This window comes from Trichechus manatus, unplaced genomic scaffold, assembly GCF_000243295.1.
Source record: "Trichechus manatus latirostris isolate Lorelei unplaced genomic scaffold, TriManLat1.0 scaffold00102, whole genome shotgun sequence".
NCBI lineage: Eukaryota > Metazoa > Chordata > Mammalia > Sirenia > Trichechidae > Trichechus > Trichechus manatus.
Window position 1 is genome coordinate 6,810,057 of NW_004444038.1, and position 23,547 is coordinate 6,833,603.

Genomic DNA, 23,547 nt, shown 5'->3' on the forward strand with positions numbered 1-23,547 from the left:
TTTAGACATAAAAATACATTGACATAGATAGCTTTCTGTTTTCATGGGCATGGTTTATTCTCAGGTAGCTTTAAACTGAAGTTTTCATGGATGCTACCTGTCAACCATCAATGTTCTCACTCTCCTTTATTCTCCGCCCACCTCTTACCAATTGTCGTTGTTGCTGCATGCGGTCGAGTCAATTCTGACTCACAGCGACCCTACCAGACAGAGCAGAACTGCCCCATAGGGGTTTCCTAGGCTGAAATCTTTTTTTTTTTTTTTTTTCATTTCAGTTGTTGCATTTTTATTTTCAGTTCTGAAGTTCCCATTTGTTTCATTTTTTTATTGTACTTCAGATGAAGGTTTCCAGAGCAAATGAGTTTCACATTAAACATGAATACACATATTGTTTTGTGACACTGGTTGCCAACCCCAAGATGTGTCAACACTCTCCCCTGGTCCACCTTGCCTAGGCTGAAATTTTTAAAAGAGCAGATCACCAGGTCTTTTCTCCCTCAGAGAGGCTGAGGTTTGAACCACCAACCTTTCATGGAGCACAAAACCATTGCACTACCACGGCTCCTTCCTTACCAATAGTTCTTGGAAGGGTAAGTGTTTAGTTCAAATGAGCATAAAGGCTCCAGGTTAGGGTGTCTGAGAACACCAGGGACTAGCACAAATCTCTGCCTGTCACGGAAGCTTCTGGACCGCTCCAGAAGAGCACTGATATTTACAGTTCTAGACTGCAGCTTCCTGCCACCCAGTATCTGCTAGCTGGGAAAGATGATCTGGATCCTTTGGCCCAGACTTTTCTAACTGCACATGGATATGTAGAGCTAGATGTGCCTCAGCTTTTCCTATATTTTGTTTTGGCTTTTTTAGGTCCCTTGAAGAAATTCATTTGGTTTTGATGTAAATTTAAGGTAGTTAAGAAAGTAATATTCAAATATTACACCACCCAGAACCTTTGATTTTACACACAGGGGTCAAGGGGAACCCCACTCACTTCCCCCCAACCACTTCACACATCACCCTGCACAGCCCTATATTCCTACCTTGCTGTCCTTTAGGGCCTGGAAGCCCCTGAAGTCCCTTTAGACCTGCTGGTCCCTGAGGGCCGGGGAGCCCTGGCTCTCCTTTGATGACATGGTAAGGACCTGGGGGGCCAGGGGGGCCTGGAAGACCTGTGGGAATCAGGGATGCAACTTATCAATTCCACTGTAAACATGTTAGGACAGAAATTGCTTCAAGATGAGAGTCCAATATGAAACAGTGCAAATGGAATGATTTTCTCCAAAGTAAAATTGTTATCAAAAACACAAGAAATCAGATCCTCGCCAAACACATATTTAATCTGCATGTCTTTATTATTTAACCTAAATCCTGAACTTTTAGTGCTGGAAAAGACCTTGTAAACTTTCCACTCAGTTCTGGAGTCCCTCACAGACTATCATCGGCCTTCACTTGAACACCCCCAGTGATGTGAAGCTCACTCCTTTTTGGGGCAACCCATGTCTTCTTTGGATAGTTACAATATTTGCAGTCGGAAAGTTTTTTTCTTAAATTTGTCTGAAATTGACCCTATTAAATATTATAACCAATGGTCTTAATTTTTTAATGATGAGTATATGTAATCCTTCTGTATGATATCTCTTGAAATGTTTATAAAAAATAATAGAGTTTTCAGAGGCTCGTGAGGTCTGCCTCAGTCTCGCCTTCTTTGGCCAGACACCCTCAGTTCTCTCACTCCCTCCACACACATCTCCTCTTCTCCTCTGTTCCTTTGCTTTCTTAACATTCCACTTCTGGGTACATTCCGATTTGTCATTCTCTCTCTTAAAACATGGTTTTGAAAATTGACACAGCCCTTGAAACCGGTAAATCTGGGCAAATACTAAAACTATTTCCTTCCAAGATGATTTAGCCTTTTTTGGAGCCAGTTTATGCTGTTGGCTCCTAGTGGTGGAAGAGTCAACCAAGACCCTTTCCTATGAAGAATGCCCAACATGCAACCAGGCTTTATTCTGTCTACACGCAGGGTTCACTCTTTCCCTGTTATGACTTCAAGTGGTTGAGTTCAGTCTAACTTTACAGCTGTCTTTCTTTTTTTTTTTTTTGAATCTTCACTCTGCCAGCTGATATTCTAGCCAATACCCTCTCCCTGGATTTATCTCAATCAAGGACTTTTAGGACAAGTCACTGACAAAAAAAAGAAAAAAAAAAAAGTCAGATAGATTAGCCAAATACAACAACCCTGACACAGCACCAAAGAATTTTTTTTTAATTTTCTAATGATCTTCAAGTCATTTCAGATACGTCAAATCAAACATCCTAATCCTCTGTGTTCATCTGCGTTTTGCATTTCCCAGTGTGGTATCCATCCACAGAGCAAAGCCTCCTACCTTTAGATCCCGGAAAACCTTGATCTCCTTGGTCTCCTTTAACTCCCTGGATGCCAGGGAGACCTTTCTGACCTAGAAAAAGAGAACAAAATTGTTTTTACGTAGAATTACAAATTACACAAACACACATGTACAGTGAACACACTGTGGAAGAAAAGAGCATTTCTAGGTAGCTGTGTGAAACGTGAAGTAAAACTCTTGTTTATGAAGTCTTATTTTTGCAAGCATATAATGAAACTGTCAAATGGTCGTTACCGGTGGAGGGGCGTATGACTCTGCTTTTGTTCACAATCGGGTATGCATGCCTCCCCAAATAAACCATAAGAACCCTCGAGGCTAGGACTTCATTTTATTTATCTTTCATATGTATATGATTCAGCAATAAAAATCAGTGCCTGGAAGCTGAGAGGCACTTGGTAAAAGTTGTTTAATAAATTAACTAATGACCCAAATCCATGATTTCTTATTGAAATCCAAGTGTGGTAGCTCTTGACTCTTAAAGAGAAAACCAGAATGTCTTTATACAGCCATTCATAGGATTATAAAAGGTGGGTTGCCACACAGAAATGGCATTTTTAATTTGAAAAGAACAATATGTCATGCTCCCACAGTGCTGGGGGTGTCAGTATTAAAGTACCCTTGGACAGGAAGCTCTGGGGATAAGTACATGTCCATTCAAACAGCGTCTCCTTTGCTTAAGTCTTACCCTGAAATCCTGGAACACCTGGAGGCCCCACATCACCCTTGGAACCTGTGATTCCTGGAGAGCCACCGATACCCTAGACAAAACGAGAAATGTCAGTTGGGAATTGCTCTGGAGACATACGGGAAGTCTCTTAAATAACCGGTTGGGCTCAGGAAGCTGAGAAAGTGCTTCGACACTCAGCAGAATTGTAAGCAAATGGCGCTTGGTGTTTCTTGAATGATGGCAAGAAAGACTAATCCCTGTGTGTGCCTAAATTGGGAACACTGGAAGCTGAAATGGTTTGCTTCCTTCCCTTGTGTTGCCTCTATTTGCCCATCTACATCGTAAGTTCCTTGGGAGGAGACAGCACATTTTACATCCCCAATGACTTGAACAGAGTTGGAAGTCAGTAAACATTTGTTATGGAAACGCATCAGTCTGTGACAGAAAGTGAAGTCACAGTAAACTAATTTTGAAAACATTCCCTCACATGCTCAAACATAATGATTTTTCTTTAAAATTCTTTTCAGATCTTACATGAAAAGTGATTTTTAAATATGTAAAGATAAAAAACACAGTAGAAGACATTTCCTTGTATAATATAGCAAGATCCACATAGTTTAAATCGTTCTTGCTATTTCTACATAGCTGTTCCTTTGTCTAGTCATGGATAATACATAAAAAATCATACTGTTTCCTACGTAGATGTTTTTCTTTGATTTGTCTTATTTTAAAAAGTGCCATAACCAAAATAACTGCAACACAGTAATAATGGGCCCAAAGATATTCACATACATGGCATTTTCATGATATATATGCAATGTATTATGGAGAATTACATAATAAAGGGAATGGGTCAAAAATTATTATTGCTGTTCCCACAATCAACACCCATGGAAGCAGCAGTCAAGAAATCAAACAACCTACTGCACTGGGCAAATCTGCTGCAAAAAGACCTCTTTAAAGTGTTAAAAAGCAAAGATGTCACTTCGAAGACTAAGGTGTGCCTGACTCAAGCCATGGTGTTTTTCAGTTGCCTCATACACATGCAAAAGCTGGACAATGAATAATGAAGACCGAAAAATATGATGGCTTTTGTATTATGGTGTTGGCGAAGAATACTGAATATACCATGGACTGCCAGAAGAATGAACAAATCTGTCTTGGAAGAAGTACAGCCAGAACGCTCACTAGAAAGTGAGGATGGCGAGACTTCGTCCTACATACGTTGGACATGTTATCAGGAGGGCCCAGCCCCTGGAGAAGGACATCACGCTTGGTAAAGTAGAGGGTCAGTGAAAAAGAGGAAGACCTTCCATGAGATGGATTGACACAGGGGCTGCAACAATGGGCTCAAGCATAACAATGACTGTGAGGATGGCACAGGACGGGGCAGTGTTTCGTTCTGTTGTACACAGGGTTGCTATGAGTCAGAACCAACTTGATGGTACCTAACAACAACAACAACAGACCAAATAGCCTATTTTGCATGATTATTCACAAGCATGTCATATGTAAACAACATATGATTCATAAGTAAACAGCGCCACTTATTTTTTAGTGTTTAGTAAGCTAAACTTAGTCATCTAGTATCTGGCCTTGAGAAAGTATCTGGCCTGATGACTCTGGAATATGTCTTTGTTATTGATAAACTACAGGAAATAACCCACATTACTCATAAAAACATTCCACTTGCTTCTACATTACTGCACATTTGTCTGTCTAAACTTCCTCCTGTTTTCAATCTACCCAACACACTTTCTCTTCGCTTATGTGTGCTTATGTGTGTGTGGGAGAGAGAGAATGAACCTCTGCTAATGCATCTGTGCAACTTCAATGATGCACACAAACACAACCCATTTCGCCAAGGATGTGGTCAAGCTGAGAACCAACCCAGAGAGCCAGAGCGCCCCTTTACCTTTGAGTGGCTGTAATTTGGGAAACGAAGGGAACCAAAGTTAATTAAAAACAAAAATGACAACATAACAAAAACAAACAAAAAACCTACTACCAGCTATTTATTACACCCTAAAACCTGCTCTTTTGCAGGCTTGTTGACATTGCCTTTGATGATGTCAACTGTTCATTTCCAATATTCCAGCCCTGTTGCCGATCATAAGAGATGACTGGGCTAGTTTTACAGGATTGCTCCTTACAAAACCACCCTAATAATTATCCACTGGCTTGCTTTTCCCATTCAGTTTATAAATAGATTTTTAAACTCGGGCATTGAACTATAATCTCCAGTTTTATGATGTTTCTTTTTAATAGTCCTTGTAAAGCCAGATTGTAAAAAATTTTATCATAGTTACATTTTCTGATGCTAATGAAGATAGCTGGTTGCTGGCAAGAGAGAAGGAACAGATTTAGAGATGATTTGGGAGTGCAGTATGCATGCATGTCTACACACTCATGCAGACATATATGGACAATTTTGTGATCAGAGAAAGCTCCTTTTCAAAATAAGAAGCCTACAAATCAGTAACTCACAGGCATTCCTTGGAATCCTGGATCTCCCTTGGGTCCTGAAACACCAGGAGCCCCTGGCCAGCCTGGATTTCCTTTTTCACCTTTTAGTCCATCAAGCCCTGGAAGTCCTGGAGGCCCCATGGGTCCCGGATGCCCTAGTGGGAGAGACAAAATCCAAACATTTGAGGTTGGAAGGCAACATTATGTACAAGTGTCACGGGTAGGGTGTTGTATTGCCACCCAGCTGCCACTACCTGTACGTAACAGCATCCTATCAAGCAGTGTGAGCCCCTAAGGAATCAAGAGAGGGTCTAGAAGGAAGACTGTGTGTAGAGGCAAGACAGAATGTGAACGTAAAAACTACAATCTCCGTTTCCAAAATGTTCTTTTGGTTACTGGTACGCAGGGGAACTTGCTGCCATTGCAACAACCCTGGTCAAGAGCGGAAAGGTTTTCCAGAATGCCGTGTTACGACAAACACAGCAAATGGTATATGCATGTCAGTCTTTTTCAACCATTTCCTTTCTCCCATCTTCTTAATTACTCATCGCATACACTAAATTCCTTGACAGAATGGATACAAGGAAAACATTGACCCAATGGAGGCCAAAATACAAGGTATCCCAAAAGTCGTAAGCAGTCTGAAGCTGTAATAACTTCAGAAATATAAACGTTACTAACTTCTAAATAATAAAAAGCTCATTTCAAAAATTAAATATTTAGATTTCTCTTACATGTGTTAATTTTGTGAATTTGGTTTCTGTCCCCAGCTCTCACACATGTGACACCTGGTTGAATGCCCTTACCTGGCAGGCCAGGTTGTCCCTGAGGTCCTCGGTCTCCCTTAGGTCCCTCCACAGGTTGACCTGGAGCGCCAGGTAAACCTGGTTGTCCTTGTGGCCCAGGAGGACCCATGAATCCTTGCTCTCCTTTGGGTCCAGGAATTCCTGGGCTCCCAGCCAATCCTGGGAAACCCACATCACCCTTTGAACCTAAACAATAAAAACAGTTTGAGATCCATGGTGAGGTTTAGTGGAAGAACAGAAGACCACAGTACAGTCTCTAGGAGTCAGTGTGAGATGTTCTCATCCTCACTGCCCCTCAGAGCTGGGCTCCCTGAGTGCGCCAGGGGGACAGATAGAACTTAGCGCTCTTTTCTTTCCTTTTTACTAAATAACACACTAGACTCCTACCATGCCCTGGACTGCAGAAGTGTAAACTCAGACTACTAAGAACCTGGCTATAATCCTTTCTGCTTTTTCAAAGAAGGCTTCTAGCAAAGGCGTTGACATATGTGCTTAGATAATTCTGCACGCAATTGCATTACTAAAATTAAGAGCTTGTTCCATCAACAGGTAAGTGAATAAACAAACTGTGTTACATCCATTATATCCACGGAACACTAATCAGTATAAAAAGGAGTGCACAATTAATATAAGCAACAACATGGATGAATCTCAAACTCATTATGCCGGATGGAAGAAGTCAGACTAAAAAGAGTGCATGCTCTATGATTCTGTTGACATAAAATTCTAGAAATTGCAGGCTCATCCAGAGTGATGGAGCAGATCAATGTTGCTTGGGGAAGGGGCAGGAGGAGGGGATTCCAAAGGGGCCCTAGGCCAATTTGGGGGTAATGGATATGCTCCCTATCTTGAATGTGGCGATGGGTTTATGGCTATACATGTATGTCCAAGTTTATCAAACTGTCCACTTTAAATAGGCACAGTTTATTTTATATCAGTTATACCTAAATAAAGCTTTTTTTTAAAGAGGCAAAAGAGCTCATAGAAAAATAAAACTCCAGGTTTAGTTTTAAACACATAACCCTAAACTTGCCAACAAAAACACCAAAACGCCAAGCTTATTTCAGAGTTATTAGGAAAAGTTTAAAAGAGAAGGAAACAGGGTCATCACTTAAAACTTCCACATAGTCCCTCCTCGTGGTCCTCCCCCTGCGATTCCACAAGGCAACGAACTGAAAACACAACACACCATGCAGCGCTCTATTACGGGGCAGCAGAACGCGTCCGTTCAACTTCCCAAGGCTGCGCAGTTACGTGAGGAAAAGACTCAGCACGGTGGGCAACAGGAAGCTGCTCCCATCTTCCCTGCTCTGACCACCTGTAAGAGCACCTTGGAAGCGGCTTTCTCAAAGATGCCCTGTTCAAGTTTTAGGAGGGCTGTGAGTTAGGGCAAAATGGGGAAGTGGGCAAAATGGGGAAGTGGCCGTCTCCCAAGGGCTCATCCTGAACCATTCCACCATGCCCAGAGGTGGAGCAAACACCTGCCAAGTAAGCCGCTTTGGGCTGTTCTTGGAGGACCTCTGGGACTTTGATGAAGCAGAACTTCCATAGGCATCCTCCTTCTGAGCTGACATCCCAGACCTGCTGGGTCTTTTCTGAATCCTCGGGACCTGACTACTATCCTCAGGGAGTCCAGTGACCCTCCGTCCACCTGCCCAGCAACACAGAATGCGTGACTGCAGCTGGGGCTCCTGAGGCTTCTCTTTTAATATTTTGTGGCTTCTGTCTCTTCTATCTACTTGTGTCTTCCTGTTCTCCGTCATATAATGCTCAGCTCTCTGAGAAAAGATAGTGAATCTTCAAGTTTCTTCACAATTCTCCACTATGCTTGGTATTTAGCCCATTGTGGCTGTTAGATGCTTTTAAGTGAGTGGCGTATATTAGAACCTGCCTCACCTTCACGTAAGTATGACTTGTTTTCTAAGGTAACAATTTTGATATTCTGGTTACTTGCTAAGCACAAAAATGACAGTGGTTTCCCTCTGCATTGCACTTTATAAAATTAGTCCAACTAAAAGAATTGCTGATAATGAATACACCACACACCATTGCAATCCATAAATGAGATTGTTTAGCCGCGCATGGCTTGAAGGACATTGCCCTCTGGAACCAGCACCTAAAATTCATGTCTGGTTGCTGCTTCGTTAACGGAAACAGGCGGGCTGGGTCCTGCCTCTGTTCTGCTGGTATGCTTTGCAGCAATGACTGGTCGAAAATAAAGAACACATTTAGCAAACGTTACCTTTTTCTCCTTTGGTCCCTGGGAACCCTGGGAACCCTCTTCCTGGTAGACCTAAAAGACAAGATCAAAAAAAGATTAGAAGGAAGGTTTCTCTTTACTTAAACAATCAATCTGCAGATACAGCAGAAAAGAATGTTAAATTTCTCTGTCAATACCACGTGCTATTTATAGAATATGCAGAGATGAGTTCGCTGCACTTTGGGAGTAAAATTATATTCCTACAGTTGCTATGAAATACCCTTGACTGGATATTTAGAATTCAGCACTTTTCCTAAGTACCTTTCAGCTCCGAACCATTATGGCATTTAGTAGAAGCGATCTATACAAATCAGTACTTACCTCCTACCACTGTCTACAGACTAACAAAAAGGCTTTTTGCAGACAACTAACCAACTAATTGTTATCCTCAGAGGAGGGAGGAGAAGCCAGATAGAATTTGGGATGGCAGAAACCTCAGTTTTTAAATGTGAGTAAAGGGCTTGAGCCGGAGCCCTCATGGTGCAGTGGTTAAGTGCTCGGCTGCTAACCAAAAGGTCAACAGTTCAAATCCACCAGCCACTCTTTGGAAACCCCATGGGGCAGTTCTACTCTGTCCTATCGGGTCACTATAAATCGGAGTCAACTTGAAGGCAACAGGTTTTTGTTTTGTTTAAACGGTTTGACGGAAGATTAAAATGGGGGCAAGAGAGGTGTGGAGGTACTTTTCTCCTATGAATTCTTTTTACAGGCGAAGGAATGTCTATAACATAAATACGAGGTGTAGAGAGTTAAAAATGGGCCTAAGAAAGAAGACCACTAATAATGAAACTCCCCAAGTGCTCTCCCTCAGTGATATTACCCTCTCTTCCTCTCCCCGGATTCAGGGGTAACTTCTGTCTCAATTGTTGTGTTTATCACTCTCTTGCATTATCTAAGAGTATTACTACGTATGTGATTGTCATCGTCAGAGCTCGCAGCCCTCCGTCAGCGGCAGGTGCAGACTCGGGGGCTAACAAATGTTCCCAGCACAACCAGGCAGAGAAGAGCGTGGCTTGTTTTCTTTGTTACAGCAACTCTGAGGGAAATGAGTGGAGAATTCTTCCCCTACAATCACAGTGCTCCCACCCAGCAAGTGTTCACGAGTGTCTCATTCACTCCCCACTGAGAGAGCTCAGCGTTTCAAGGTAGGTGCCCGTAAGCATCTGTGGAAACGATGCGCACGCCCGTTTTCTCACTTCTTCATCCAATCCCTCCCCATATGTTCACATCCGTGTTTAAAGTATGGAAGGCCGGTATATGTAAGCCTTTGTACGAAGCTGTGATCAGTCACATTGTATGTAAATCACCGGGGGTGTATCATGTTTATCCAAGTGAGAGCTGCATTCTGAAAGGAAATGGGGAGCCGAGACATACCTGGTTCGCCCTTCTCTCCCGCCGACCCTGGGATTCCATCACTCCCGGGCTCCCCTTTCTGGCCGGCAGGACCCGTGGGGCCGGGCTTCCCAGGAAGACCTCAAAGAGAAAGCACATCTCAGTCACTCACCGACCCTTTCATAGCACCCTGGTCTCCGGGTAAAATCATGACCACGCCTGGCTTCCCTCAGGTCTGTGCTGACGTCTCTTCAGAGAGGACCTCCATCATGGTAGCAACACTACTTGTGGACCCACAAAAGCTGGTGTGAGGGGAGAGAAAATACATACAACGCCCGTGCCAAACATACACAAAACTGTTCCTTGAGCTAGCGGGGAGCAGCTATGAAAAAGTTAGGAGACTTCCGTTCCAGTTCCTGACTGGCGGTGAGACCGCAGAAAGACCGTGCAAGCCGCCTAGACTCAGCCTGTTCGTCTGCCAAATGGAAGGCGGGACTAGGAGGCCTCTAGTCTCATCCTGCAGTGACCTTCCAGGGCCCGTGACCTGTCATCTCTGACAGAAACTCCTGGAGGCTTCAGGCTCCCTGTCCTCATCTCCACCTTGCCTACGGTCTGTGCTTTAAAGAGGGACCTCTACCTGCTTCTCCTTTGACTCCACGGATCCCGTCCAAGCCTGGCAGTCCTTTGTCACCTTTTTCTCCAGGCAAGCCCGGGCTTCCTAAAGGAAAAAACAGAAGCAGCAGAATGCTCGTAAGCTTGCGAGGTTTCTTTGTCTTCGTTGAGCCCCACGTTCAGGAGGAGGCAGCAGCTCACTCACCTGGATAGCCTACGTGCCCCGGTACGCCTTTAGGGCCCGGGGTCCCAGGCATGCCTGGAATGCCAGTGCTGCCCTTCTCTCCCTTCTCACCAGGGCCTCCTGGGAAACCTGCCAGCCCTTGATCTCCCTGGAAGCAAAGAATTGGGCAGATTAATTTTATATTTGTCCCTGGACATGTGTCTGTAGGCACTTTCTGGATATAACCTAACTTTTGGTGGCACACATATTGTATTGTAGAATTCCATTCCCTGTTTTTTAACTGAAAAGTCAAAGCCCACTTCTAAAAAGAGATATCAAACTAGAAACCAAGAGCAAAATAGCCAGTTGTCTTAGTTCTACTTGTCATTTATCTTTTCATCCTCCCTTTCCTTCTTTATAAGAAGCTCTGGTGGCACAGTGGTTGAAGCGGTCGGCTGCAAACCAAAAGGTCTGTGGTTCTAACCCACCAGTGGCTCCGAGGGAGGAAGATGTGTCAGTCTGCTTCTGTAAAGATTACAGCCTTAGAAACCCTATCGGGTGGTTCTGAGTCAGAATTGACTCAATAGCAGTAGGTTTGGTTGGCTCGTTCTTTGTCTTCCAGTGATACCTGCTACTCCGGTCTCTCAACACGTTTCTAAATGCTTCCTTTTGGGAGGGGAGATGTGAGTCGAAGGGTGAGAAAAGGCAGCTATCAATTGGGGAAACATTGCTATGTTATGATTCATTTAATGTGTTGAGATACTACTAAAAACCCCTTGAGAATTATTTTCATTTAGACAGATGGGCTGGAACATTTCTATGCAAGACGACAGTTACCTTCTCGCCGGGTCGGCCCGGGATACCGATGCCAGGTTGACCTGCCTGCCCTTTCTCTCCTTTCGTGCCTTTTTCTCCAGGCAAGCCAGGGGTTCCCTGGGAGCCTGGGATTCCGGGCACCCCTTTTTCTCCAGGTGTTCCTAAAAACCCAAACAATTGAAACTTTCATTTGTTATTATCTGCTGCTAATATTAAAGATAAAAAAAGTTCTTGACAGCCAGCCAAGGATGAGGTTCAGAGAGAACACGTATTCCCACATTTATCAATCCGTATATCGTCCAGGTGGGTATCAGTCACCCACATCACATCGGAGACAAACTAGGAGACATTTCTCCTGTCTCTTAAAGACCATCATTTTATAAAGAGACAAGAAATACATTAACTGCTTAGAATATTTATTTTTTCAACAGGATTAAAAAAATGGCTTTTACGTTCTTTATTACATAACCAAGTCTCATGAGCCAAATGAATCAGAGGGATGGATCCGTGTGGCAAGTCACAGAGAGTAAATGTATACTTGATTTTGTAATGAATGTTAGTAGCCAAACTTACTTATAAACAGATGTAAGCAGCAACCTAGATGTTTGTAATTCCAACGAAGTAATAATAGCATCTAAAGACTGAGGAGGAAATAGGTTTCTACCTTGATTTTTCCCTTGTCTACATGAGTCCTGAGAAGCATCACTGTCCAGACCAATCTAGGGCAGTCTAAACTCACTATCCTGTCTCAAGTTCCTTCTTTTTCTGTTTTCCTATCACAGCAGCAAATGCTCATGGCCAAGAAGTAAGGCCAGCTCAGGGCTGGGACAGAGGAGACTAGAGAATTCTTCAGGACTAAAGGTAAAGGGCTTTACAAGTGTAAATTTCTTGTTCGGACAAAATTAAATGGAGAACTAAACATCATCTGTGGAGATAACGGTCAAGTGGTCGGGTCACTTGGAGATAAACCAAAGGTGGCTATGGACAGCCTATGTCTTGCTTTAATAAACTGTGACTTCTTTACAAGGGTCACAATGTCAGCAAGACACCGTCCTTCACCAGGCAGGAGACTGTATGGAATTGAGTATGTGAATTAACATAAAAGACATCTGCCTGGATTATGTTCTCCTTGGTGCAGTCAGATCTCATTCTGCAGACTCGTCCTAGCAGCACCTCACCTGGCAAGCCCATTCCACCAACTGATCCTTTTGGTCCAGGAAGTCCCGGAGCACCTGGCATTCCACTTATACCTGGATCACCTTTAGGTCCTAAAATAATGAGAAAAATCCAAGGGATTAATGTTTCGAAAAAGTTCTGGGTAACATATTCCCTAGCACGAGCTTGCCACGTTGGCCAGCTTGGGTTCCACGCTGTACCTGGTTGCCCAGGATGCCCTGCCTGTCCGTCCTTTCCAGGCACTCCCGGAGTTCCCGGGTCTCCTCTGGATCCTTTGTCACCAGATGGTCCAATATGTCCTACACATCATAGAAAAAAAAAAAGATGACCCATATCTGCTTAAAAGACAAATTGTTACAAAATCCCCAATTGGTTTTCTAGTATTTATGGAGATTAGAATTGTTCTGGTTAAGCACATATGTTCTATCTTCATTATTAAAAGTTTTCCTCTAAGTTGCACGTTTTCTATAATCAGATTTGAAGAACGTTACCTTTTTCTCCTTGGTCTCCTTTCTGCCCTTTCATGCTGCCCATGTCCACTTTATCCATTAACCCAGGTTTTCCAGGGAGACCGACATCCCCTTTATCACCTTTGTACCCAGGGTCTCCCCTGGGTCCCGAGGAGCCTGGGAAGCCATGATCCCCTGGAGATGGAAAAGAAAGCACCCAGTGAGATGCGGCCAAGTGTTTTCCAGGTAGTTAGAAAGTACGGTGTTCTCTGTGGCTAGGAGAAGGGACTGATTCAGAAGTTATAAACAACTGATAACCTGTCCAAAAACAGCATTAAATAGTTAGCTTCTAAGCTACACAGAAGAATCTGACCCAAGGTAAATGAACAATTACACTTTTTTCTAAAATTCATTGTTTGCTAGCAATTCGATCTATGTGACTTTATGTGACTTTATGTGACTTGGAGCCCTGGTGGCGCAGTGGTTAAGAGCTCGGCTGCTTATCAACAGGTCAGCAGTTTGAATCCACCAGCCAGTCCTTGGAAACCCTATGGGGCAGTTCTACTCTGTCCTGTAGGGACGTTATGAGTCGGAATCAACTCGACAGCAATGGGTTTGTTTTGGTTGATATATGACTTAGTTTATTAGTTTAGATAATTTACATTGTCTCTCCTTCCTGAAACATCTTTACCACTCCTGTTCATAGTGTCCCTCAACTCTATAAACAAACAAAAAAAAATTGAATGGAAATTTTCACATTCTACTAAACAAATGAACATTTTTATGACTCACATTTAAAGTCCATTTCCTTTTTTAAAAAAAAATTATTTTGGACCAATTTCAAATAACAAGATAAGAATTAAGACTTGTAAAGATGCCCAGTTTGCTAATTTGATTCTAAGGACTTAATCCCTGTGCCCTTGCATTACTGGAGATTCCACTATTTCTCCAAAAAGATTAAAAAATAAAATCTCAACCAAGAAAGAAAACCCATCCTCTCTCAGATGTGCTTGGCAGAGCACAGCTTTTAATTCCATAAGCACGGTTCACCAAGAATTCCTACTGGAAGAAGGGAGCCTTCCAGATACTTGTTGGATCTTCTCCACTTCTTTCTTCTACCTCTTCAAATGAAAAAATGAACTACAACAATTCCCCAAGAGACATCAAGAAATAACATATACAAGATGGGCCTCTTTTGAAGTTATCAGGTCTCTTACCTTTTTCACCGGGTAATCCTGGAGCACCCACTGGTCCTGGAGAACCTGGCTGCCCGGGGGTCCCTATGACGCCCATTTCTCCTTTGGGACCTGTGGCCAAATGGAAAGATGGTGAACATTTCCCCATAGTGGATGCTAGTGGTAAACATCAAGGGCCATGAAAAGAACAAAGTCACACTTATTATCCCTCATAATCAATTGGCAGTAGAAGTTCACAGACTCATTTACCTGGAAATCCTGGAAGTCCAGGAGTTCCCTGTTGTCCAGGAAGGCCAGGGAGCCCCGCTTGTCCAGTTAAGCCAGGAAGTCCTTGAGACCCTTTATCTCCTTTAGGGCCTGGCATGTCCAGTCCTGGGAATCCAGGGAAACCCTTCTCTCCTTTTACTCCAGGAGGGCCTGACATTGGGGGAAGTGCAAATAACTTTTAGTAGAATTTAAAGAATGTTGTACAACATTTTTTAATTGTGTTTATTTTAATTATTACTTTGTGCAAGAAAGAGTGAGAAAATGCCCACGCTAATGGGTTGAAATGAATTCCAGCTTCTTGAATATTGATGTTTTGGGTCACCAAGGCAATTGATGGGTAAAAAATATCCTACAAAAGCCCCCTCCTTTCTGCCATTGGTAGTTATGAACTACCACTCTAAATACCAACCCCCCCAGACCTCTAGGACTAATTTCGGTTTTTCGTCAACAATTCTTATCCTACCCACCACCACCATCTTTATTCTATGGTTATCATTGTAGGCAAAGGTAGCTTCGGACATAGTCTCCACTAGTCTAACTTATCCACAATTTATTTATCCTTCTTCTGGAAAGATAATCTAGAGACACTAATCATTTTGAATTAAACAATGAAGTGAATCTAACATATAGTAAAATATGTTCTTTGTCTGGCACGTAAGCCAAGCTCAATGGGAGGAAAAAAGAAACCTATGACTATGTTTAAGCACACCACCAGACAGTAGTCAAAACTACTTTCACAAATTAGAATTGACTTCTTGCCCTTTTATTTCACAGATTATGATAACCACGTATTCACTGAGACTCCAGCATCATCTTCTAACCTATCAAGAGTGCGATTTAGGAAAGAAATAATTCTAGAAGAATGTTATGTCACCTATTGACCCTGGTGGTCCCTGTCCTCCAGGGGGGCCCATGACTCCAGGGGGGCCTATTCCTGGAACTCCCGGAGATCCCCTGGGACCTTGCAATCCAGGAGGTCCTGAGTCACCTAGTCAGGGGAAAAAAAATTGTGAAAAAACTACTTAGGGACCAGTTTCTTCACAACACACTAACTCATTACACAATAAGCACAAGAGAGAACCGTAATCACTCATCTTCTAAGATTTTTCATCATTCATTCATTCAACAAGCATTTATTGAGTACCTACCAGGTACTCCGGAGATAACAATAATTGACAGACCCAGTCATTGAATAGTCTAGATTTATCTGTAAGACGTTACCTCTGATCCCCTGAAGCCCAGGAGGGCCGATGGCACCATGTTCTCCAGGAATGCCAGGTTCACCAATATTCCCCTTTTCCCCAGGTGTGCCGGGGATGCCAGGAAGACCTGACGATCCTTTCAGTCCTGGAAGACCAACTCCAGGCTCTCCCTTAAAAATTCCCAAAACACAGAGAAGTAAATTAACTAGGCAAAGTCAATATTTTTTGCAAGCCAAGTGAAGTATGACTGAAGATGGTTAACTGAACAATCAACACATTTAACAAGAAGAATATCTACTCAACTCTCAAGTTTCCTCACATCTACTATTTCCTCTCAATCTCACAAGCCCAAAAGGTAGGTACTTTTTATAATTTTCATTTTACAAAAACAAAGGTAACACCAAAGTTCAAGACTGAATGACTTATCCGAAGTCACACAGGCTGGATTCCAAGCCACCTGTCTCCTCTTTCTGCCTTGCTCATTCCCCTCTGCTCTGCTGCCTGTGTTTGTGATGAAGACCTGACTCCAAATGACAAAACACCAAAGAGCACTTTGCAACCCGTTGACTGATACCCTCATAAGAGATGGCAAAGTCCCAGGACTGCAGCAGGGCACACTTTTTGTCCAAATGAGGGCATTCAAATCAAATTAAATATTTAAAACTACTTTATGAATCAAGGGTCTTGGACAAATACTGTTTATTAAAAATAAAGGAGGTATTTTATAGAGCCCAACTACCCATTCAAAATAGACTCAATTAATACACTAGATATCAGCCATTGGAAGCAGATTTGTGGACACTGGATCATTTGCTCCACTGATGCCCATTATAAGTGATGACTGACATATTAGTAGGGAAAAAACATTTGACAAAATCCAACACCCACTCATTGTAAAAACTCTGGGAAAGCAGGAATAGAGGGGAAGTACCTCAATTTGATAAAGAACATCACAAAAACCTGCAGCTAACATCATACTTAAGGCTGAGAAACTGGATGCTTTCTCCTAAGACTGGGAATAAGACAAGGATATCCCCTCGCATCATTTCTATCCAACGTTGTACTGGGAGTCCTAGCTAACGTAATTAGACAAGAAAAGGAAATGAAAGTTATAAAGATTGGGAAGGAAGAACTAAAACTGTCTTTATTCACAAATGATATGATTGTCTGTGTAGAGGATCCCAAAGAATCAACAACAACAAAACTCCTGGAACTAATAAGCAATAATACCAAGGTAGCCGGGTACAATAATATACAAAAGTCAACTGCTTTCCTATACGCCATCAATGAACAACTTAAACTTGAAATGAAACATTAGTGGGCACTGCTAACCTCTACACATGTCCCAGGAGGAGAAATGTGCAAAATGGAAGGGACTCGAATCAAGAGATTTTTGAAAAAGCACAATATTTTAAATCAAAAATCAAATGCTTGGTTCCGACTGGAAGTAGAATTCCGATTCACTCGGTGTTCACTAAGTCCTGAGCCTCGTGTGTTTAAGGTGGCTCATGTGTACCACAGCTAACGTGTTTTTTAAATCAAATGAGGATGATAAACAGAGGCTGGGGGGTTTACTACATAAAGGCAAACCTGAGAAGGCTTCTCTGCAGTCTCAGCCGTGCAGTAAAGGGACACCATGATTTTAAATATTTCTTGGGAAAGAAGCTTTCGTTTAATCACTGAAGCACAGCTGCCTCCGTGTGCACCTGTACAACCACCCCAGCTCTTACCTGCCTTCTCCTGATTCAACGGGAACAGGTCCAATCCAGTTTTATCATTGGAAAAGTTTATCTACTGCCCCTCCGTGCTTTCTCCTGTTAACACCTTCCAGGGCCTTCTCTCCCTTCCTCACCATCAGAACAAGAAAGGATCTAACCAATGGTCACTTACACTTGCCGGGTGCAATTTTAAGTATCAGCAAGCTGGTTACCCATTACCCGTTGCCATCAAGTTGATTCCAACTCATAGCGACTCTATAGGACAGAGTAGAACTGCCCCCTTGGGTTTCCAAGGAGCGGCTGGTGGAGTTGAACTGCCGACTTTTTGGTTAGCAGCTGTACCTCTTAACCACTGCGCCACCAGGGCTCCATAGGCTCCATATTTACTTGAGGGCAAGGAGAATCCTGACGCTACACTAGACCAGCGGTTCCCAATGGGGGGAACTTCTTCCCCTGAGGCCATTTGACAATGCCTGGAGACATTTTTGGTTGTCACAACTGTGCGTGTATGGGGGGGAGAGGTGCTATTGGCATCTAGTGGGCAAAGGCCAGGATGCTGCTAAATATCCTACGATGCACAGGACAGCCCCCTACAACAGAGAATTATCCGCCTGAAAATACCAATAATGCGGAGCTTCCGAAACCCTGCACTAGATCCTCCCGTTGTCTTTTAAAACAGTGGCTTGGGAACATGTTGTGTCTGTTACATCTATAATAAGAAACATATTTTACATGCGCTCCAATAAGCACAAAGGCAAAACATACTCATAAAACTGAAACAAATGATTCCTAAAACAATACTTGCTACTACGTGCTATGTACTCTGGTATTTTCTATTCTACGCTATTTCATAAAAAAACCAAAAACATACTGGTCCGACATACCCTGTGCGATTAATAACACATATTTTGTATGTCCAATTAATAACAAAGTTGTGGGGAGAAAACAGAAATCCAGGACACTGACAGTACCCACCTTTTGACCCGGCACACCTGGGCTACCAGGTAAGCCATTGAATCCTGGGCGACCTGGGTTCCCTGGAGGACCCACATCTCCAGGCAAGCCATCAATACCTGTTTTGAAAAATTACAGTCATTGGTATTATAATGCCACCCCCCATGTCTTCACTTCTTTTGCCCAAATGCACCTGAACTGATGTAAGATGGTCAACAACAATGAACCCCTTCCAAGGTGGCTCGAAGAGGCAAGATGAGGCCACCCTGGTCCTGGAGGTACCACATGAGGTGGGCGAAATGAAGAGGCAGCGGGAATCAATGCTCCACTCCCAGAACCTGCACCCTCTTCCTGTTCTCACTCACACTTATTCTCCTCTTCCTTTTCTCCTCCTCTCTTCAAGCTTTCCTCTCCTGTCCTCCTCCACCAAAGCGAAACACTGGCATTTGTAGACTGAGAAGGGTAGCCTACAGTCTTCCTACCCAAGTGTGGTCCATGGATCAGGAGTAACAACATCACCCTGTTAGATATGCAGAGTCTCGGGCTCCAGCCCGGGCCTGCTAAAGCAGACCTGCATTTTAACACAATTCCCACGTGAACTGATTGATGATACACTAGAGACTGAGAAGCACTGCTTTAGACCACTGGTTCTCAGACTAGGCTGCAGCGCATGGAACCACCTAAACCAAAAGGAAAACACACCTGTTGCCATTGAATCGATCCTGACTCATAGCGACCCTACAGGGCAAGGGAGAACTGCTCCCTCGAGTTTCCAAGGGGCAGCTGACGAAGTCGAACAGCCGACCTTCTGGTTAGGAGCCTGAGCTCTTACCCACTGTGCCACCAGGGCTCTGGAATCACCTGGGGAGATTTAAAAAATGCCAGGGCCCCACTCCCAGAGGTTCTGATGTAAGCTGGTCACTGGGCTCTTTAAAAGCTCTTCACACTCCACCACCAGTTGCCATCGAGTCAACGCCAACTCGCGGTAACTCCACGTGTGTCAGAGGAGAGCGCTGCTCCAGAGGGGTTTCAATGGCTGATTTTTTGGGAAGTAATCACCAGCCCTTTCTTCTCAGGTGCTTCTGGGTGGACTTGAACCACCAACCTCTCAGTTTTAACAGCTGAGCTCTCAACTATGTGCACCACCCAGGAACTCCAGGTGGTTCTAATGTGCAGGGAAGTGTGAGAAGCCCAAGCTATGGGGCTGTGTGCAGAGTAGCTCTCCTAGGAAGGAGACCTACCTGCCCACCCAGCATCCATATCTCCAAGGAGATTTGTTGTTCCCTTCTTATTAGCATTGGCCAAGGGCCTCTAACTGAAGAGTCCTTCCTGGAAGTGACATAGCACTCATACATGGAACACGGTGGTGTTCGTGAACACGAGGATTGGGACAGACCTTGGCATTTGCGCCTCTTGAATATCAGGGCTCCCTGCCCTTTAAGCTAGACAGAAGCAGTCACGCCCGTGGTGGGTGTTATGTGGCTCTCAGAGGAAAACACCTGCTGTCTACAGCTCGCCACATGTAGAGGTCTAGGAAAATGAAAATGAATGTGGGGTAGTGCTTCTGGGGGACAGAGAATCCTTTCACGTCCGTGTTGGGCAAACAGCCTGGCTGCCTGATCAGACGGGAAAGACAAGCCCCTTTCGGAGCTCACAGCACTGTCTTCTCGGTCCTAGAGCCAAGTTCCATGACAATTCTGTAAATCACAGGGTCTATCAAGCCTAAGCAGACCTAAGAAACCACAGAAAGGATGACGTTCTCCTCCTTACTCGTAGTTTTCACAATGAAGTGAGTAATGTGCTGAAATGCCAATGACCTGTGAGGACTCAGGGCCCTCTGTGCCTCAGGGGCCTGCACCTATCGCATCGGCCTTCTGTCTGCCTCCCAAACCAAAGGTCCCTGTGGACTGTACTTTTCTTCATTCATCAGAGAGGACCTTTTCGAGAGTGGGTTTTAAACCAATGCAGCATCTGGCAGTACTCCCTGGCATCGTTATTATGGTCCTGAACGCCCTCTCTTCTTTCTAGCCAAAACCACCGCCCTGGCAAGCCACATTTCATCCATCGCATCGAGCAATCAAAATCATTGTTCTTACAACTGCATAGACTCTTCCAAACACCTCCACTTTGCACCTTTGCTAACTTAAGTAAAACAAAACAAACAAAGCCCGTTTCTGTCGAGTCAATTTGGACTCATAGCGACCCTATAGGACAGAGTAGAACCGCCCCAGAGGGTTTCCAAGGAACAGCTAGTGGAGTCAAACTGCCAATCTGTTAGTTAACAGCCAAGCTCTTAACCGCTGCGCCACCAAGGTTGCCTCCTCATTCTCTGCTAGAGTTCACGTGAGGTTGAAAGAAGAGACTAGCACCACTGGGATACCAGCTAGGGAACTGAAGTCACAGATGGGGCTTGTGTTGGCCCCACTCACAGTCAGGCTGCTCCCACAGGCTTACCTTTGGGGCCCGGAGGCCCTGGAAATCCAATTCCTGGCTGGCCAACAGAGCCCTTCTCTCCTGGGCCTCCCGGCCTCCCTGGGGCCCCAGGAAAACCTCTGTCACCTGTTGGGAGAACAACAAACGGTCAGCATAAGAAAAAATGGAGAGCTTTCATACTGTACGCCCAGGTAAGCTGAAATTCTAAAAATACCTTGGGGTCCTTGTAAACCTGGGGACCCTGGAAGTCCGTCTGCTCCAGGGGGGCCAGGTAACGGAACAGTTTTTCCGGCTTCACCCTTCGGACCTGGGAAAAAAATGAAGAAACACACACAAAGAGTATCAGCTACAATATCAAACTCTCTTACTTACGTCCATCGAGTCGATTCCAATTCATAGCGACCCTACAGGACGGAGCAGAACTGCCTCATAGGGTTTCCAAAGAGCAGCTGGTGGATTCAAACTGCCAGTCTTTCAGTTGGCAGCTGAGCTCTTAACCACTGCGCCACTGGGGCTCCCATATCCTCTTACAACTCCTTAAAAAAAAGGCACTTTAGCATACCTAGAGAAGCCTTAGTCTGTATTTTTCCATTTCTTTACTTTTCTAGAATCTTTCAGAGAAAGTGACTTCTTTCCCCCAAATTTATGTCCAAAATGACCTCAACGCTTGTTTGACATAAGAATTGCTTAAGAGTCCCAAATGTCAGCCACAAAAATCTGAACAATCTACAATAACAAAAAGTGACGTGGCCCTGTGTGATTTCTTAATTAGTCTATCTCAACAAATCAAAAGCTTTTTCCTGTCTCTCTCAGTCTATCAGACAGTACGAATCCTAAGTTTCTTTGAGGCCGACCTCCATTGTGTTCATCTGGCAGTAAATTACCTGCATTACATGATAAACGTATGCTTATGTATCGCCTACAACACTGCAGTTGCATAGTTTTGTGCTGTCTCCTGCAGCCCAGGAAGATCTCCCCTTCCACCACCAAGGCTTCCCCGCTAGGAGATGTTGGCCCAGCCATCTGGGTGTGTATGTACTGCCTCAGAAATCCACTGGGTGTCAGGATTTAGCTTTTAGCAGAGGATCAAATGGATGGCCTCAATGAATGTGTGTACTGAACCTACCTTATAAGAATTCAAAATATTTAGGGCCTCCCAGTAACAGCCCATGCATTCTTCAGCTATAGATTATGGTAAATACGTATTCGTTATAGGTTACACCCGTGGGAACGAGGCTTTTACAATCACTGAGGCAAACAGAGCTCTGGCAGATGAAGAAGGTTAGCATCCTAATCTAAAAGGCTTATTGGGTCTAGATAGCTTAGGAGCTCTACAGAACGTAGACAACTGATAAACGGCACAGTCAGTGATACCTCCTTCCTGCAAGAGCTAAAACCAAAGCCATGTTACCCGCCTCTCTGAGCCCAGTGTTCTTTGGGTAGCCTCTCTGAGCCCAGTGTTCTTTGGGTAGCCCCTCTGAGCCCAGTGTTCTTTGGGTAGCACTTGTGTTGCCCCTCACCTGGGAGGCCTGGCGGTCCAGGGTTTCCAGGAAAGCCTGCTTGTCCTTTGTCACCAATTGGGCCAATAGGACCAAACCCTGGTGGACCAGGAGGGCCGATATCACCACGACTTCCAGGGAATCCAACTCCTCCAGGAGGGCCACGTTCTCCCTTTAATCCTACTGAGCCCTAAAAACAAAAAAGAAATCAGCTGACACACGAACTACTCCAATCCGTGTCATGTTTTCCAGCCATCTGTAGCAAATAAGTACTAGATTGATCTGGCTTATGTTCATTTTCTTCATCAATCCTCCTGCAAAGGTCAGCAGGTGGTTAATAAAGAAAACCAGCATTTATATTTTCTCTAAGCCTAGAAATAATTCTCCTTTCCCCACCCTACATAAGGAGATGCTTCAGAGAATGCGATACTTCTGTCTCGAACCTTTTTAAAGGATTACTCTAACACAACTAACTGTAAATGGCACCTCCCCATCCAACCTATCTGAATCTTTTCAGTTCCCCCAAAACATCAGCTGATTCTGACACATCATCTTCTCATCTTCAAGTCAACACTAACAATACCCAGGTTTTTACACTTGCATTTTCCCATGGACCAAATTCACTTATGATAGTCACCACCCAGGTTATTTATTGAAAATATGCAGCTATGATTCAAGTAATTGGTTTCTTTTTTCCTCTGCAGATCCATTTGTACAACGCATATTCAAAGAATGGAAATAAACATACCGGTGAACCTTTGGGTCCAGCAAGACCAGGAAGGCCATCTCTTCCAGGGGTTCCTACTCTCCCCGGCATACCAGGCTGTCCTGGAAAACCTGGCTCTCCCTTGTCACCTTTCAGTCGTACGTCGAAGTAAATCTCTCCAGGTTCGCCCTTGGCCCCTGGCTGGCCCATGAGCCCTGGCGAGCCTTGTGGTCCCTACAACAACAAAGCATCATGAAGCCACAGCACACACTCACCCGTGTAACATACCAGCTTGACTGCTGACATAGTCAGCAATGATAACAGAATCGTGAAGCCACCTTCTTTAAAAATGGCAACGTTCACCCAAAAAAAAGGTCGAGAAGGGAGAGAGTTGACATGTTGTGGGGTCGTTAACCAACG

General features: G+C 44.0%; 1 protein-coding gene across 1 annotated transcript in view; it reads right to left on the reverse strand.

The window, feature by feature from the left end:
- The window catches only part of COL4A1 (collagen type IV alpha 1 chain), a 96,559-nt gene that overhangs the window by 13,599 nt on the left and 59,413 nt on the right, over positions 1–23,547 (reverse strand). Inside the window, exons 25-46 of the mRNA XM_012557439.2 lie at positions 23,170–23,361; positions 22,443–22,611; positions 21,137–21,229; positions 20,944–21,048; positions 18,511–18,608; positions 15,837–15,987; positions 15,490–15,603; positions 14,598–14,765; positions 14,370–14,459; positions 13,195–13,347; positions 12,904–13,002; positions 12,706–12,795; positions 11,549–11,688; positions 10,754–10,880; positions 10,574–10,654; positions 9,979–10,077; positions 8,587–8,637; positions 6,345–6,530; positions 5,560–5,693; positions 3,091–3,163; positions 2,385–2,456; positions 1,038–1,166 (exon numbers count right to left, since the gene is read on the reverse strand). Of these exons, the coding sequence (XP_012412893.1) occupies positions 1,038–1,166; positions 2,385–2,456; positions 3,091–3,163; positions 5,560–5,693; positions 6,345–6,530; positions 8,587–8,637; positions 9,979–10,077; positions 10,574–10,654; positions 10,754–10,880; positions 11,549–11,688; positions 12,706–12,795; positions 12,904–13,002; positions 13,195–13,347; positions 14,370–14,459; positions 14,598–14,765; positions 15,490–15,603; positions 15,837–15,987; positions 18,511–18,608; positions 20,944–21,048; positions 21,137–21,229; positions 22,443–22,611; positions 23,170–23,361 (2,614 nt within the window). The remainder of the gene's footprint in view (positions 1–1,037; positions 1,167–2,384; positions 2,457–3,090; positions 3,164–5,559; positions 5,694–6,344; positions 6,531–8,586; positions 8,638–9,978; positions 10,078–10,573; positions 10,655–10,753; positions 10,881–11,548; positions 11,689–12,705; positions 12,796–12,903; positions 13,003–13,194; positions 13,348–14,369; positions 14,460–14,597; positions 14,766–15,489; positions 15,604–15,836; positions 15,988–18,510; positions 18,609–20,943; positions 21,049–21,136; positions 21,230–22,442; positions 22,612–23,169; positions 23,362–23,547) is intronic.